General features: G+C 35.3%; 1 protein-coding gene across 1 annotated transcript in view; it reads left to right on the forward strand.

Annotated features, from left to right (window-relative positions):
* Nucleotides 1-18,338, forward strand: part of IFT56 (intraflagellar transport 56) — a 112,208-nt gene that overhangs the window by 88,814 nt on the left and 5,056 nt on the right. The window contains exons 15-17 of the mRNA XM_077144733.1: nt 15,004-15,073; nt 15,978-16,084; nt 18,024-18,157. Of these exons, the coding sequence (XP_077000848.1) occupies nt 15,004-15,073; nt 15,978-16,084; nt 18,024-18,157 (311 nt within the window). The remainder of the gene's footprint in view (nt 1-15,003; nt 15,074-15,977; nt 16,085-18,023; nt 18,158-18,338) is intronic.

Raw genomic sequence — 18,338 nt, forward strand, 5'->3', positions numbered from 1 at the left:
GGAGACACATCTGCATGGGAACTATCTAATCAAAAGTTACTACCAACAGTGGGTGGGTCACATCTCTGTGGGAACAATGAAAAAGCTCCCACCCAGCAATATTGAATGAGGATTAAAGGACATGGCTTTTCTGGGGTACATAAGCTTCAAACCAGCACATGACCCAAATAGAAACTCTATACAGTTTAAGAATTAATTCTCTACCCATATCCCAAGCCCTAGTAACCTTTATTCTAGTTCTAACTCTGAGTTTGTTTATTGGAATTGTTTCAAAATAATGAGATCATACAATATTTGTCCTTTTGTGTCTGGCTTATTTCACTCAACATAATGTCTTCATGGTTCACCTGTGTTGTCATATATTTTGTAACTTCAGTTCCTTTTTAGCGCTGAATAATATTCCATTGTATGTATATGTCATATTTTGTTTATCCATTCATCAGTTTGTGGACACTTGGGTTGCTTCTATCTTTTGGCAATTGTAAGTAATGCCATTATGAATATGGTGCGCATATAGCTGTTTTTTGAGTCCCTTCTTTTCAGTTTTGGGGGGTATATACCTAGAAGTGGGATTGCCAAGTCATATGGTAATTCTTTATGTCATTTTCTGAGGAACTGTTAAACTGTCTTCCACAGTGGCTCCACCATTTTACCTTCCCACCAGCACTGTGTGAGTGTTCCTATTTCTCCACATCCTCTCCAACACTTGTAATTTTCTGCTTTTTTAATAGTAGCCATTCTAAATTATTGTGCAATGGTATCTCATTATGGTTTGATGTGTATTTCCCTAATAACTAATAATGTTGAACATCTATTCATGTGCTTTTTTGGTCATTTGCATCTCCTCTTTGGAAAAATGTCTGTTTCTGTCTTTGCCTATTTTTAAAAGTGGGTTATTTTTCTTCTTATTGCTGAGTTGTAGGATTTCTTTATATATTCTGGAAATTAAACTCTTAACAGATATGTGTTTTCCAAATATTTTCTCCCATACTGTTAAGTATATTTTCACTTTCTTGGTAATGTCGTTTTATACACAGAAGTTCTTTACTTTGAGGGAGTCCAATTTTGTTAGACTTTTGATATAAGCCAAAAACACTTTGCTCATGCTTTTGTTATAATATCTAAGACTCTATTGCCTAATACAAGATCCTGAAGTATTTCCCGGTGTTCTCTTCTAAGAGTTTTATAATTTTATCTTTTGTATTTAGGTCATTGATCCATAGTTTTAAAATTTTAATGCAATTTTGTTGATATATATTATATTTTCACATACCGTGTTATCATCCAAAGTGTACAGTTGACAGTTCACAGTATCATTATATAGCTGTGCATTTATCATCACAATTGACTTTTTTTTCCTTTTTTCTGAAAGATAGCAAATACAAAAAAGGAATAAATTCCAAAGGACACCGCAACAGCTAGTATAGAACAGATATCAGAGTTTGGTTCCAGTTGCAATTCCACAATTTTAGGTTTTTACTTCTAGCTGTTATAAGACACTGGAACTAAAAGAAATACCAATATAATGATTCAGCACTCATATTCATTTGTTAGACCCTACCTTCTCTGTATATCTCCACCATCACCTTTGATCTTTCTCCCACTCATTAGGGGTATTTGGGCTATGCCCATGCTAGCTTCTTCATGTTCGAAGGGGCTGTCGATAATATGTGATAGGGAGATGGAAATAGTTGATGTTCTGGAGAGGTTGGCCCCTCTGCATTTCAGGATTTCTCTGGTCTAGGCACCTAACTGGAGGTTGTAGGTTTCTGGAAAGTAATCCTAGTGCATGGAACTTTGTAGAGTCTTATATAACACCCTAGATTTTCTTTAGGATTGGCAGGAACGGTTTTGGTTGGGGATTGCAAACTGATAGGTAGCAATGTCTAACTGAAGCTTGCAGAAGAGTAGTCTCCAGAGTAGCTTCTTGACTCTATTTGAACTCTCTCAGCCACTGATACCTTCTTTGTTATAATTCTTTTCCCACTTTTGGTCAAGATGGCATTGTCGATCCCACAGTGCCAAGGCCAGGCTCATCCTGGAAGTTATATCCCATGCTGCCATGGAGACTTTCAACCCTGGATGTCATGTCCCACCTAAGGGGGAGGGCAAGGATTTCACTTGCAAAGTTGGGCTTAGAGAGAGAGAGGCCACATCTAAGCAACAAAAGAGGTCCTCCAGAAGTAAGTCTTAGGTATACCTATAGGTAGGCTAAGCTACTCCACTACATACATAAGCTTCACAAGAGTACGCCTCAAGATCAAGGGCTTGGCCTATTAATTTGGGTGTCCCTAATGTTTGAGACAGTATCAGGGGTTTCCTCAGTGCTAAAATTTAATAGATATATATTTTTCTCCCATCCCTGAAGCAACTTTGCCAATAGTTATTTTTCCTTTAGAGTTCGAATTGTATGATATGTTTCAGATACTTACATTTACACTTAATGGGCTAGCATGTTTAACATACTCATACTCTCACAGAACTTCCATAGTCACAGCATGGTTACGGTATCAATTTTTTAAAATATTAGTTTCTAGTACACAATCTGGGCAGTGTGGTTCATAAGGGCACACAAATTTTAAGCTGTGTGATCAGTGCTTTCTTGTTTCGATCTTGTTGCTTCTCTGTGTTTATCTTCACTCTTGAAGACAGCATTTAAAGGGTAAATTTGTGGCCCCATGTGAGGTGCTAACAAGCTACTAAGGGTTCTTGGTAAGACAGACCATTTTCTGCTGCTGGGCAATCCTTTTTTTTTTCCAGAAACAGTGGTTTAATTTTAGCTTGCTGTTTTCTTTTTTAAAGTTTATTAAGTTTTTGTCATCCTGTTTTGGTTTACTAAAGCTGCCAGAATGCAACATCTCAGAAATGGATTGGCTTTTACAATAGGAATATATTAACTTACAATTTACAATTCTAAGACTGTGAAAATGTCCAAGTTGGCATCAAGAGGAAGATACCTTCTCTGAAGAAAGGCTACTGGCATACAGGGTTTCTCTGTCAGATAGCAAGGCATATGGCTGGTGTATGCTGTTCCTTCACTCCAGGATTTCATTCCTTTCAGCTCCTTCCAGAGACCTCCTCTCTGAGCTTCTGTGTGTCCTTTCTTAGCATCTCCAGGGTGCTTCTTTCTCCCTGGGCTTTCCCTGTCTTTTATTTCCTCACAAAGGACTCTAGTAACCCCACCTTGAATGGGTGGATCACATCTCAATGGAAACAACCTAACCAAAAGGTCCCACCACAATAGGTCTACACCAACAAGAATGGATTAAAAGAACATGGCCATTTCTGGGATATACAACACCTTCAAACCAGCACACACTCCAAACCCATACTGTAACTGTTCACTCTAAAGGATTTAAATGTTGAAAATACATAAAACTGAAGGTGAGAATTCCCCATAATCCTCCACTCTGTCTTCAGGATAGCCATTCTATTTTTTTTAAATATATTTTTATTGACAACTTTTCACACATATACATTCCATACATGGTATACAATCAGTGGCTCACAATATTATCTCATACATGTATATTTATCACCATGATCATTTTTTAGAACTTTTGCATCACTACAGAAAAAGAAATAAAAATAAAAAGAAGAAACACATACCATAACATATCATACCCCTTACCCATCCCTCTCATTGACCACTCGTATTTACATCTACCCAATTTTTTTACCCCTTATCCCTGCGATTATTTATTTTGATCCATATTTTTTTACTCATTTGTCCATACCCTGGATAAAAGGAGCATCAGTCACAAGGTTTTCACAATCACATAGCCACATTGTAAAAGTTATATCTTTATACACCTGTCTTCAAGAATGAAGACTGCTCAGGTACTTCCCTCCAGCCTCTCCAATATCTGTTGTCATAGTCAGGTTCATGTGTCAACTTGGCCAAGTGGTGGTACCTGTTTGTCTGGTTGGGCAAGTCTGTTGCGATGAGGACATTTCATAGAATTAAATCATGATCACATCAGCTGCATCCATAGCTGATTCCATTTGTAATCAGCCAACGGGAGTGTCTTCTGCAATAAGTGATGCTTAATCTAATCACTTAAAGCCTTTTAAGGAGGATTCAGAAGAGACAGGCTCTCTTCCAGCTTCGGCTGGCGAGCCTCTCCTGTGGAGTTCATCCAGACCCTCCATCGGAATCATCTGCTTCACAGCCTGCCCTGTGGATATTGGACTCTGCGTTCCCACAGTCACGTGAGACGCTTTTATAAATTTTATATTTGCAAGTATTCCCTGTTGATTCTGTTTCTCTAGAGAACCCTAACTAATACACCCATAGACTAAAAAATGATACCTATATAATGCATAAGAATAACCTCCAAGATACCTTCAGCTCTGTTTGAAATCTCTTAGCCACTGAAACTTTTATTTCTTCTCAGGTCAATGTTGGTTGTTCATGCCTTTCTAAGAAATTGTCCATTTCATCTACATTCTCTAGTTTATCAGCATATAGTTGCTTATAATATCCTCTCATTACTTCCTTTATTTCTGCAAGGTCAGTGATTTATGTCTCATCTCACATTTCTGATTTTATTTATTTGCATACTCTCTCTCTTTTTTTGTCAACCTAGCAAGTGTCCATCTATTTTATTGATTTTCTCAAAGAACCAATTTCTGGTTTTGTTGATTTTCTCAATTGTTTTCATCTTCTCAATTTCATTTATTTCTGCTCTAATCTTACTTATTTCTTTCCTTTTGTTTCCTTTGCTGTTAGTTTGCTGTTCTTTCTCTAGTTCTTCCAAGTGAACAGTTGATTCCTTGATATTTGCTCTTTCTTCTTTTTAAATATAGGCATATAAGGCAATAAATTTCCCTCTTAGCTGCATCCCATAAATTTTGGTATGTTGTGTTTTCATTTTCATTTGCCTCACAATATTTACTGATTTCTCTTGTAATTTCTTCCTTGACCCACTGGTTGTTTAGGAGTATGTTGTTTAGCCTCCATATATTGGTGAATTTTCAGGCACTCTGCCTGTTATTGATTTCCAACTTCATTCCATTATGCTCTGAGAAAGTGTTTTGTATGATTTCAACCTTTTTAAATTTCTTGAGACTTGCTTTGTGACCCAGCATATGGTCTATCCTTGCAAATGATCCTTGAGCACTTGAGGAAAATGTGTATCTTGTTGTTGTACAGTGTAATGTTCTGTAAATGTCTATTAAGTCTAGTCAATTTCTTTTATTATTCAAATTCTCTGTCTCTTTATTGATCCTCTGTCTAAATGTTCTATCCATTGATGAGAACAGGGGATTGAAGTCTCCAACTATTATGGAAGAGGTGTCTGTTTCTCCCTTCATCATTGTCATTGGTTACCTCATGAAATTTGGAGCACTCTGGCTTGGTGCATAAATATTTATAATTGTTATGTCTTCTTATTGAATTGTTGCTTTTATTAATAAGTACTGTCTTTCTTTGTCTCTTTTAATTGTTTTACATTTGAAGTCTAATTTGTTGGATAGTAGTGTAGCTGCTCCTGCTGTTTTGATTGTTGTTTGCGTGAAATATCTTTTCCTAAACTTTCACCTTCAAACTGTTTTTGTCCTTGAATCTAAAATGAGTCTCCAGTAGATAGCGTATTGATAGGTCCTATTTTTAATCCAGTCTGCCAGCCTGTATCTTTTCATTGGGGTGTTTAATCCATTAACATTTAATGTTTTTACTGTAAAGGCAGTACGTTCTTCTACCGTTTTGTCTTTTGGATTTTATATGTCATTTCTAATTTTTTTTCTCTTTTTACCTTTACCGATAGTCTTCATCTCTGCACTCTTCTCCAGACCTCTCTCCTGCCTTTTCCAATCTGCCTTTAGTGCTCCCTTTAGTATTTCTTGCAGAACCAGTCTCTTAGTCACAAATTCTCTCAGTGTTTGTTTGTCTGAAAATGTTTTAATCTTCCCCTCATTTTTTGAAGGAAGTTTGCTGGGTATAGAATTCTTGGTTGGCAGTTTTCTCCTCAGGGAGCCACCTGCCATGCCCATGGCAGAGAAGTACCAGCCTCCACAGCTTGGGAAACTTACAGCTGTGTGTGGGGTTACAGCCATTCTACCTGTTCCAGACTGGTGTACATGTGTGTCTGGTCACTGATGTTCCCCCGCAGTTGTTCTGTACCATTCCTGGCTATTTACTAGCTGCTCTGGAGGATGATAAATTCCATACCTCACTAAGCTTCTATATTGCCCCATCTCTCTACCAATACTCTTTGATTATCTGCTTAATGTACTCTAGGATGTATCCAAGCATTACATTAAGCTATATAGGATTACAGGCACTCATTCTTATTCTGAGTTCCCTACATTTGGGTTGTTTAAATGACCTATCTAGACAGGTTGAGTTAGATTATGTTCTACAGAAAATTTAGGTTCTGGACAAAATAAACCTTTCTTCCTTTGGTCTCCCAGAGTAGGTGAAGTTCTAAAACATAGGAAACGTCCTCCTTACCTCTATATTCTGAATTTCCTTAATCCCAACCTAATCAGCTTTGTCTTATCTGTAAATACCAGGTTACACATACAAACCACAGCCTCACAAAATCTAGAAATAGCAATTGCTCTTCTGGACTATTTATGACTGCTATAAGAGCTTACAATCTAGGTTCCAATTTTCTTGTAAGAATTTTCTAAATGAGACCATACAATATTTGCTCTTTTCTTTCTACCTTATTTTGCCTCACCCAATGTCCCACAGATTCATTCACAGCATTGCATACCAAACAACTTCATTCCTTTTTGTAGCAACACAATATTCAATCATATGTATACACGATTTTCGCCATTCTACTTCTCAGTGTATCCCTCAGCCACCAACATCCATTGGACATCCTGGATAATGTCCAAAGTCCACAGTTCATCAACACTCTTAATTTTAGACAATTTCATTGTTCCCAAGAGAAAAATAACCAATAAACACACCCTTACCAAACTGAAAATCCCAACCTCCCATTAACACTTGTCCCCCACCCCTCATAATTTACCCCTGGTATTGCTGTGGTATTGTTGATGTCTTCCTGTTAAACATAGTCCATAGCATGCAATAGCAGTTTTTCCCCATACCCTGAAATTGCAAACTCGTTGTACATGATTCATACCTTTTTTTTGAAGTAGTTCATGTAAGAACTTATTTATATTTGTAGTGTTAATTGGTAGGACACATGGGTTTATACAACCCCTTTCAGTCATGTTCACCTTCAACTGGCAGTATTACTTATAGACCCACTAATGAACCACCTTCACTTCTATTCCCTTATATTTAAGTTCAACCTCATTAGCTAACCATTCAGCCATCTCTACCTTCAGTGTTATATCTAGATCCCCTGTATTCTGTACTATAAGCCTCTGAGTTTACCTTTACTGTGGTCATAAAAGCGAAATCATACAGTATCTATTCTTTTGTGTCTGACTTATTTCACTCAGCATTATGTCCTCAAGGTTCATCCACCTTGTCATGTGCTTTAGGACATCATTTAGTCTTACTGCTGCATAATATTCCACTGTATGTATATACCACATATTGTTAATCCACTCATCTGTGATGGGCACTTGGATTGTTTCCATCTTTAGGTGATTGTGAATAATGCTGCTGTGAACATCAGTGTGCAAATGTCTGTTGGTGTCATGGCTTTCAGCTCTCTGGGTATATACTGAGTAGTGGTATTGCCAGGTCATAGGGCAACTTGATATTTAGTTTTCTGAGGAACCGCCAGACTGTCTTCTATGCTGGCTGTACCATTATACATTCCCACCAACAGTGCATACGTGTCTCAGTTTCTCCACATCCTCACTAACATTTGTAGTTTCCTGTTTATTTAATAGTATCTATTCTTTAAAAAAAAAAAAAACTGGTAATACCATTTTCATTAGGTTTCTATATTTTGTTTTGCCACTGATGAAATTTTGAGTCTTGTGCTTTTAATCCCATTTTTCCCTAAGCCCTGTGGTGTTTTTTTTGTTTTTTTTTTACTTTTTTTTTAAATTGTGAAATATACATACAAAAAAGCAATAAATTTCCAAATACATTTTAACAAGTAGTTATAGAATAGATTTTAAAGTTTGGTATGGGTTACAGCTCCATGATTTTTCATTTTTTCTTCTAGCTTCTCCAAGACGTTGGAGACCAAAAGAAATATCCATATAATGATTCAACAGTCATACTCATTTGTTAAATCCTGTCTTCTTTGTTATACTCTTCCTTCTCTTTTTTTCTTTTTTGTGATAAAAATGTATATAGAAAAAAGCAATAAATGTCAAAGTACATTGAAACAATTAGTTGTAGAACAGATTTCAGAGTTTGGTATGGGTTTCAATTCCACAATTTTAGGTTTTCACTTCTAGCTGCCTAAGGTACTAGAAAGTAAAAGAAATATCAATATAATTATTCAACAATCATACTCATTCGTTAAACCCTTTCTTCAATGTATAACTCTACCATCACCTTTGATCTTTCCCCCACTCTTTAGGGGTATTTGGGCTATGCCCATCCTAGCTTTTTCATGTAGGAATGGCTGTCGATAATATGGGATAGGGGGATGGAAATAGTTGATGTTCTGGAGAGGCTGGCCCCTCTGCATTTCAGGATGTATCTGGTCCAGGAACCCACCTGAGGTTACTCTAGTGCATGGAACCTTTGTGGGATCTTATATAGCACCCTAGGTTTTCTTCTAGGATTGGCAGGAATGGTTTTGGTTGGGTTTTGGCAAGTTATCATAGTAATCTCTAACTGAGGCTTGAATAAGAGTGACCTCCAGAGAAGCCTCTCGACTCTCTCAGCCACTGACACCTTATGTTACATTTCTTTGCCCCCTTTTGGTCAGGATGGGCATTGTTAATCCCATAGTGCCAGGACCAGGTTCACTCCTACAAGTCATATCCCATGGCACCAGGAAGACTTTCACCCATAGATATTATGTCCCATATAGAGGGGAAGGCAATTGTTACACTTACAGAGTTGGGCTTAGAGAGGGAGAGTCCACATCTGAGCAACAAAAGATGTCCTCTGGATATGACACTGAGCTTCTTCTAAAAGATGTGGTCTGTGTATACTTCCTTTCCCAATCAATGTCATTATTTAAGAGAGTAGGTCTCTTATTGAAATCTGAAATTTCTTGAGTGAAAAATATATCCTCAGGGCTTGGATGAGGCTAGGCATTGCTTGTTCAGTGTTTCAAGCCCAGAGAAATGAGTTAATTCTTGAAGGATATGACACTGAACTTATATCAAATTCAGCTGCTTTGACAAAAAATGTTTATTTGGTACAAAATTTATATTTTGACTAGTGCGTTTCCTAAAATAACTTATATAGACAGCTTAATTGAACATCATAAGTATATGGAACCTTGAGTAGGGCATGAGATTTTGTTGGTTTGTCCAGAGTGATGCCCCGATAAATCCCAGAGTGATTTGAACAGTGAATAAAAAAGTATTTGCAAAGTCCCCTTCAGGGAATGGTGAAAAAGGGGGAAAATTCAACTTCTCTATGTTGAATTCTTGATATTCTCATATGCCATGGGGACAACCAAAGCAATAGGCCAAGCCCCCAATCTTGGGGTTTGTTCACATGAAACTTAACCCCACATAGGATAAGTCAAGACTACTTAAAATTAGGCCTTAGAGTCACTCCCAAGAGAACCCTTTTTGTTGCTCAGATGTGGCCTTTCTCTCCAGCCAACACAACAAACTCACTGCCCTCCCCCTGTCTACATGAGACATGACTTCCAGGGGTGTGGACCTTCCTGGCAATGTAGGACAGAAATTCTAGAATGAGCTGAGGTTCAGCATCAAGAGATTGAAAAAACCTTCTCAACCAAAAGGGGGAAAAGTAAAAAAAGACAAAATAAAGTGTGAATGGCTGAGAGATTCCAGAGTCGAGAGGTTATCCTGGAGGTTATTCTTACGCACTAAATAGATATCACCTTGTTAGTCAAGATGTAATGGAGAGGCTGGAGGGAACTGCCTGAAAATGTAGAGCTGTGTTCCAGTAGCCATGTCTCTTGAAGATGATTGTATAATGACACAGCTTACACTATGTGATGTGTGATTGTGAAAACCTTGTGTCTGATGCCTCTTTTATCTACCTTATCAACAGATGAGTAAAACATATGGCATAAAAATAAATAATAGGGGGGACAAATGTTAAAATAAATTTAGATTGAACTGCTAGTGATCAATGAAAGGGAGGGGTAAGGGGTATAGTATGTATGAATTTTTTTCTGTTGTCTTTTTATTTCTTTTTCTGAATTGATGCAAATGTTCTAAGAAATGATCATGATGATGAATATGCAGCTATGTGATGATATTGTGAATTATTGATTATATATGTAGACTGGAATGATCATAAATTAAGACGTTTGTGTTTGTTGCTATATATTTTTTTTTATTTTAAAAATGTAAAAAAAAAAAAAAAATTCAGCTGCTTTGAGTCCTCAAGCCACAGCAGTTAAAAGCAAATGTATTAACATTTATGGGAGGGTAGCATCATATGTGAGCAAAATTGGCATCCTGCCACCACACTTCCGGCAAAAGATGCATCCTTCAAATGAGTGAGGGCCACTGTCTGTCCACTGAGGACACTCTGAGAGGGTTCCCAGCAGCAAGCTTCAGTCCCACATTTCAGACTATTTATTCTCTGAATGCAAAGGTGTTGGTTAATGATGTTCTTACCTCTCCTCGCTGTTGTATGTGTGTGCTCACTGCAAGTAACTTATATTTTTTATTTGAATGTATTTTAAAGCATAGGTAGAATAGTAAAGGATCATGAAAAACCTGGACTGAATGTACCACTTTGTGAATTCAGAAAAAGGAGCCACCCATCATCACAAAGGAAATTGTGGTGTAAACATTGGCAATTTGGAGGTTGCAGTATTTAGTATAGTAAACAAATAAATTATAAACATTGTGCAACCACTACCAAAAAGTGTGTTGTAATGCATTAAAAAAATCCACAAAATTTTATCCACTAATGAGTATCAATAAAATAAGTTTAAATGATGGAACCAAAAAAAAAAAAAACAAATGTATTAGGGCGCTGCAGCAGTGGCTTAGAGGTAGAATTCTTGTGTACCATGCTGGAGACGCGGGTTTGATTCCTGGTGCCTGCCTGTGCAAAAAAAAAAAAGTACCCAGAAGTCATTTAAAAACAAATGTATTAAATATTTTGGATGGTATCTGTGTGTTTGAAAAAGGAACAGTTCAGTAAGCTGATGAATACGATCTAAGAGTTGTCCAGCTATGGGAACAACAAAATGCCAGACCTCTTTGTGATATTTTAAAGATACAATAAAATCCATATGTGGGGGACAAAATCAGTTGGTCGTAGATCCTGTTCGGAGTTCGTTGAGCTTTTTGGATGTGTATATTCGTGTCTGTTAAATTTGGGAAATTTTCAGCCATTTTTTTTTTCTTTCTTGGATTTTCTTTCTACCCCTCTCTCTTGTCAATCTGGAACTTACACAATGGACATATTGGCAATCTTGATTTTCTCACGCAAGTTTCTCAGGCTTTGTTCACTTTTATTCATTACTTCTTCTGTCTGTTTCTCAGACTGAATGATCCCAGTTGTCTTATCTTCAAGTTCATTGAGTCTTTCTTCTGTCAGCTCCAATTTGCTATTGAACCCTTCTAGAAAATTTTTAATTTCAGTTACTGTGGTCTTCATCTCCAAGCGCTTCCTTTTCATAATTTCCATTTCTTTATTGTCATTCTGTGTGTGTTCAACTGTCATTTACTGATAGCTTTTTAGTTATTTAGGTCCTTTTTTTATATATATATTCTTGAAAAAAAGGTAGAAAGTGGGATTACATGTCCTACCAGATATCAAGAATTATTATAAAGCTATGGTAATTAAGAAGATATGATATTGGCAGAGGGGTAGAAAAATTGACCAGTAGAATAGAATATAAATCTTAGAAACAGTCTCACACCTATATGAAAACTTGATTTATGAAACAACTAATGTTTCAGATCACCAGGGAAATAGATGGAGCTAGAATAATTGATTAGTAATGTGTAAAAAAATAATTTGGACCACCACTTCACATAATAGACAAAAATCAATTCCAGGTGGATTGAAGATTTAGATGAAGAAGGCTAAAATTTTAAACTTTTAGAAAATATAGTCAGATAATTTTATGATCTTCAATAAATTAGGACTTTCTAATTATAAAAAGCATTTACTATAAAGGGAATAATTTAACTGTATTCAAAATTAAGAGCTTTTAAAAGTCAAAAGCCACTGTAAAGAAAGTTAAAGCCACAAAGTGAGAGAAGTTTTGCAATAGAAACAACAAAGAGGATTTTTATCTAGAATAAATAAAAATTCTTACAAATAAATACGATAAAAAAGACAAATAATCCAGTAGAAAAAGGAGCAAAATATTTGAATAGGTCAGTCACTGGAGAGAAAAATGGCCAATTAAGTACATGAAAAGATGCTCAACTTCATTCATAATCAAATAAAGACAAATTAATAGTACAGAGGTATCATTTTATATGCTTCAGATTTGTAAACAAAAATTTAAAGTCTAATAAAAACAAGCCTTGTAGAGAAACTGGAACTCCTAACTAGTAGAAATATAAATTCATATAACCATCTTAAGTAATTGAGCATAATATATTAAAAATTCAAGGTATCATCATCCTGTAATCTAACAGTTTCCTTCCTAGAGAAAGTGTCTTTCACATGTGAATTAGGAGACATGTACAAGAATGTTTATAGGAGAAATATTTGCAATAGTATAAATCTTTAAATAATCCCCATGTCTATCAGCCATAAATAGATAAATTGTGTTAGGTGTATACAGTGGAATACTATACAACAGTGAAAATGAATGAATTACAGCTACACACAATATCAATGAATCTCATTTCTTCATTGAGACTTATTTTAATGAGCTTATTGGATACTATAGCTTGCCCTTTTATACACACAATCCTGCTAATCTCCCTTATACTACTTATTTTCTTTTTTACCATTGCACATATTACCTTTTGTTGTATGTAATATACTTATTTGTTTATTGGGTGTCTTTTTATTGGGTGTCTCCTCTAGCTATAATTTCATCTTCCTAAGAGCAGGGATTTTTGTCTGTTTTGTGCTCTATATCCCAGATGCCTAGCACATAGTAATAATTCAATTAATTTTTGTTGAAGGAATACATAAGTAAATCAACAATTAAATCTCAGTGAAATAATATTGGCCAGAAAAAAGTTGCAGAAGAATACCTGTAGTATGATTTATATATGTAAAATTCAAGTACACAAAACTGAAGGTTGTTGTTTATTATGCAAATATGGTAAAGTATAAAGAAATAAAGGAATTTTAACATGCAATTCAGATGGTTATTTCTGAGAGGGGCAAAGAATGTGATGATGGCATCGAGAAGGCACATACCAAAGACTTCAAAGGTAATGATGAGGTCCTTTTCTTAAATTTATTGCCTCGTACACATTTGTTTATTGCTTCTTTCTCTTTATCATGTCTGTACCCTTTTGTATATACTCAATACTTTATAAAAGTAGTTTTTTATAAAGGATATTGCTCATGACAACTATTCAGACTTTTAGAGGTGTGTTACAAAGCATAAAATTAAATGTGTATGTTTAAATAAGCCTAAAGACCTCTTTTATAGTTCTTGGGTACTTCTGAACAACTTACAAAGTTAACATAAAGGTAATATTATTTCCTGTACTCTACTGTTACCATAACACATTCCCATGGGCTCTAATGGACTCCCTATCATAATGAAGCTTACAGTTTAAGGAAATGTTTGTATTATTAGTGGTATTTTCATTAAAGCAGTTTCACATGCATTTTAGAATGTATATTCAAAGGATTATTTGAAAAGATTTCTATAGAGGAAAATGCTACTGCTTTTGTTTGCTGCAAAGAGTGAAAAAAATATTTTATTCTTTGATACTGGCGAAGAATTACAGAGCTGACTCAGAGAGAATGTAGAATGTGCCATTATCTTCTCTGATTTCTAACACTGCTTGTCAGTAGCCTCAGCATTGAAAATATAGCTTCATCTCAGAAGAAAGCATAAAAAAGACTCTGAATATCCCATATTACTATCACAAAAACTTGCTTCTAAAGCCAAGTACATTACTGTGGAAGCTAAACCCTTGAATACTTCTTCTGCATTGATTTACTCTTAATAAAATATGAAGTTTAACCTTATTTTGTTGGATTTCCTAATCTCACACATCTTTAAAGAGTGCTCCTGCAATCTGATTCTAAAGAAGAAATAGATTTATTAAATAAGTCAAGCAATTTACTATGTGCTGGCACTATGGATAACCTTGAACAAGACAGACATAACCCCTGATTTCATTGAGTTTACAGCGTAGAAAAAACAGGCATTAAATAGCTGATACAATAAAGGAAGTAAAAGAGAGCAACTGACAGGAAAGGAGGAAATAAAATCTTAAAAGCAATCGTAGAAATTGTCTTATTATTTAACAGTAATGGATAGTCATAGTGATGATTCTTAATAAGATGTTAAGTAATGCTCAGTAACCTCTAGTTAAGAAGATAAATTTGTAATTCCATTTATGTGAAAAATGTTTGTTTGAAAACGTATTAAAGATTCTTAAAGGATATATATAGATATGAAATAAATATTGGTTACCTCATGAGACTAGAGCTGGGCAGTGAAAAGGGGGATGTTTTGTTTTTTCATATTCTTCCTTTTAGTTTGCATTTTTTGCCAAGAGAATGTTTAGGTTTTATAATTTTAAAAGGTTTTGAAATGCAAGAAAAGTTACTTAAAAAGATTTTCACCAAAGATGGTCACAATACTTTCAAAGTTTGTGTGTTGGCTGTGCTAAGCCTGTGATTTTATTTGGAATACTTCCTATTCCAGTAATATTAGATAAGTAATTTGTTACTCTTCTGACTAACCTGTTTAGAATTTAATCATTTATAAGGCTACATTAATCATCTCTCGAATGCAAGCTCCTAATGAATATTTTTATTTTCTTTCTTCCTTGTTTTCGAAGGTGTTCCTCCTGATCCAGAGTGAGAAAATGAAAAATGATTACATTTATCTCAGTTGGTTAGCTCGGTGCTGTAAGTCTTCTTTTTAAGTATTAGAGAGAAATCTCCTATTTTTGTCTTTGTTGTATAATTTTCTGGATGAGAATTACTTTGAGTGTTTTACATTTCATTTCACTTGGTCTGGAAAATAAGTGAACACTGAAATTAAGCATTAATGCTACTTACTAAGGGTAGCATAGGCATGCATTGTTTATTTGCCCTATGATTAGTTCTACCATACTGAGCATACTTAACAGATTTCTAGTCCTAAAAGATACTAAGTTCTTCCTTTAACCCTGTTTAAGTTTGCAGATTCTCATTTGCAGTGTCTTTTGTGAGATGATACTATTATACTAAATTTACATTTTCACTATGGTATAGGCCTGAAAAGTAACAAAATCTCAAAAACATGTTTATCTATTATATCGATTCCTGTTTCCCTCTCTCTCTGTTTTCCTCTCATACCCCCTTCCCTTCCTTTCTTCTCCCTCCTCTCCCCTCCCCTCTCCTTCCCTTTTTCTCCCCCTTCCCCTCTTTCTTTCTCTCTCTCTCTCCTTTATTTCATTCAGATTTAAAATGTTCAATGAGGTTTTATGGTCACAGGAAAGTTTTAGCAGTCATATATTCTTAATGAGGCTGAGTAGAATTGAATGAATGATGGGTGTACTCTGTTAAGTACATGAGCAAAATGGGAACTACTGGAAATCAGCCCCATATCAAAAGACATAATTTTGTAAAATCCTAACCTACATATTTCAAGTATGGTAGAATTCAGAAGGGAAACCAGTTTAATACCAACATTATAAATTTTCATGTAAGAAGTATTCTACCATTACTTCGTGTATTTGAAAGGTAGAAACAAATCCATAGACTAGCATGATTCAGAAGTGTATTTCTTATATGTTTAAAAGGCATAAATCATGTTTTCTTTTTGTAGATATCATGAATAAGAAACCAAGACTAGCCTGGGAACTTTATCTCAAGATGGAAACCTCTGGCGAGTCCTTTAGCCTCTTACAGCTCATTGCTAATGACTGCTACAAAGTGAGTCTGAGTTAGACTAAAGGGAAAATTGAAGATCAGCATCACATTGTTGCATTGGCTAAATAGTAGGTAAAAGAGGGGCAGAGACTGAATTTAGTCAATGGGGAAGGAGTTCTAACAGTGATAACAGAAGTATTATATGTTTTACGAATAAACTGACCTCAGAAATAGGCAGCATTTCAGATTTATATGTATATAGAGAGGAGGTTTTAGATTTCTAAAGAATGCAAATCTTTAATTACCTTTCAGGCAGAAATATTCATCTGGTAGTTGGAAATTTAGTTCTGAAGCTCAAGAAAGATATCTCCTGACATCTAAAGACATAGATTGGGAGTTATCAACATTTAAATAACAATTGAAGCCCTGAAAAAAATGAGAATACCCAGGAAGGAAGTTAAGTAAGGAGAGTAGGGGTTTGCAAACCAAACCTTGGGGAATACTAAGATGCAAATGGCAGACAAGAAAGACAAAGGAACCAAAAAAAGAGAATTAAAAAGCAGATTTAGTAAAGGACAAGCTGTGTGTGTATGTAGGGAGTTAAAAAGATAAGAAGGAGTTTGGGGCTCAGCTCATACACTAAAAACTTTTTAAAGAATTCACCTCAAATTCTGAGGATTCCTATTTTAGAATATCTCTTCCTATCCAAAAAACAGGGAAATATTAGGTAAAGAAAGTCTAGTGTTAAAATAATCAACAGTAGGTCATTTCAAAATAAATGTAAAAAAAAAAAAATAGTGAGAAACACCATCAATATAAAAAGTTTTCAAGCCTAGGGAATTTGAAAATAGTTTGACATGACTTGGTGTATGGCAATGCTGATAATGAATTGCAGGCAGAGAGAAAGAAAACATAAACAAGAAATTAGTTCAATATCTTTGGAGCTCCCAGGTAGAGATAATACATGTGGGGAAGTACCAGTGTAGCCTGGAGCTCAGGTGTTTCTGTGAGAAGTCAGGGCTGGAGATGTAGTTTTAGAAGTCAACAGTAATTGGTAATATTAGTAGTAACAATAGCAGCAGCAGCAGAGTATGGGAGAAATTGAAATTAAGTACATTAAGTAAATGTAGTGAGCAATCATGTGGAGCACAAATATTTCAGGAGTAGAAAAATAGAAAAGACAGTGGAAGAGACTGTCAGAGAGGTAAGAAAAACATCTAGGAGAAAATAGAAAGCTTTTCTTGTTCCTATTTTATCAAAAGCCAGTGAATGAGTACGTCAAATCAGCAACTAGATGGATTTGAATGAGGACTGAAAAGACAGCTGTCAGCTGTGTTTTGTTTTATTTTTTAAGAACATTTTTAGCCAGAAGGTGGTAGATAGAGAAGAGAATCAGAAAGTGGATGCAATGAATATAATGTAGACCACAGTCTTGATGCTGAGAATAAGGAGAAAAATATAGCATTTACTTAAAATGGAAAATGAAGTTAGGGGAAGGATTTCAGGGCTTTTGGGAGGGTAGAGGGAGAGTTCCTTTTCTTTTAGAAAGGGGAGGAGTAAGTGTTTATCAAGGTCAAGGAAAGACCACCCTCTCAGGTTGAACCTGATTAATTAGCATAAAATGAATGATAGTAAGAATCTATAGAATATATGCAGGAGACTTGAAAACTATTCAGTTCAAATCACAATCATCAGAGTCTGTCATCTGGATTAGAATATAATTGGAAGAAATGACAAATGACAACGTAACCATATGTACAAAGAATGTTGTGCTGAAACTGAATGATTGAAGGTAAACTGATTTAATTTGAACCCATGTTTGAAAGTTATAATTTTCCTTCTTCATGTTTTAGTATGGAATTGGAATTTATCTTTTTCCTAACTGAAGATGTTACCCATGCAGTTATTTTTATACAGGTCTCTTATACTTATCTCCATGTTTAGTTTCATTCTGTGCAATATTTTGGCTCCAAGTGTTACAACAATACTTTCTTTTATTCAGATGGGCCAATTTTACTATTCAGCCAAAGCTTTCGATGTCTTAGAGAGGCTGGATCCTAACCCTGAATATTGGGAAGGCAAGAGGGGTGCCTGTGTGGGCATTTTCCAGATGATTTTAGCTGGAAGAGAACCCAAGTAAGTAAACAGACAAAAAATACTACCTCTATCATTTGCTGCTTTATGAGAGAAAATAATTATTTTCTTGGATGACATCTTATTCTGAAATCTCAAAATTATAATGATGTTTTAGAATGATGAATAAAATGTTAAAATGTTATTTATTTCATCTGGCCTTTTCCTCCATAAATTTTTTTAC

This window comes from Tamandua tetradactyla, chromosome 1 (assembly GCF_023851605.1).
Source record: "Tamandua tetradactyla isolate mTamTet1 chromosome 1, mTamTet1.pri, whole genome shotgun sequence".
In the NCBI taxonomy this organism is placed as follows: Eukaryota; Metazoa; Chordata; class Mammalia; order Pilosa; family Myrmecophagidae; genus Tamandua; species Tamandua tetradactyla.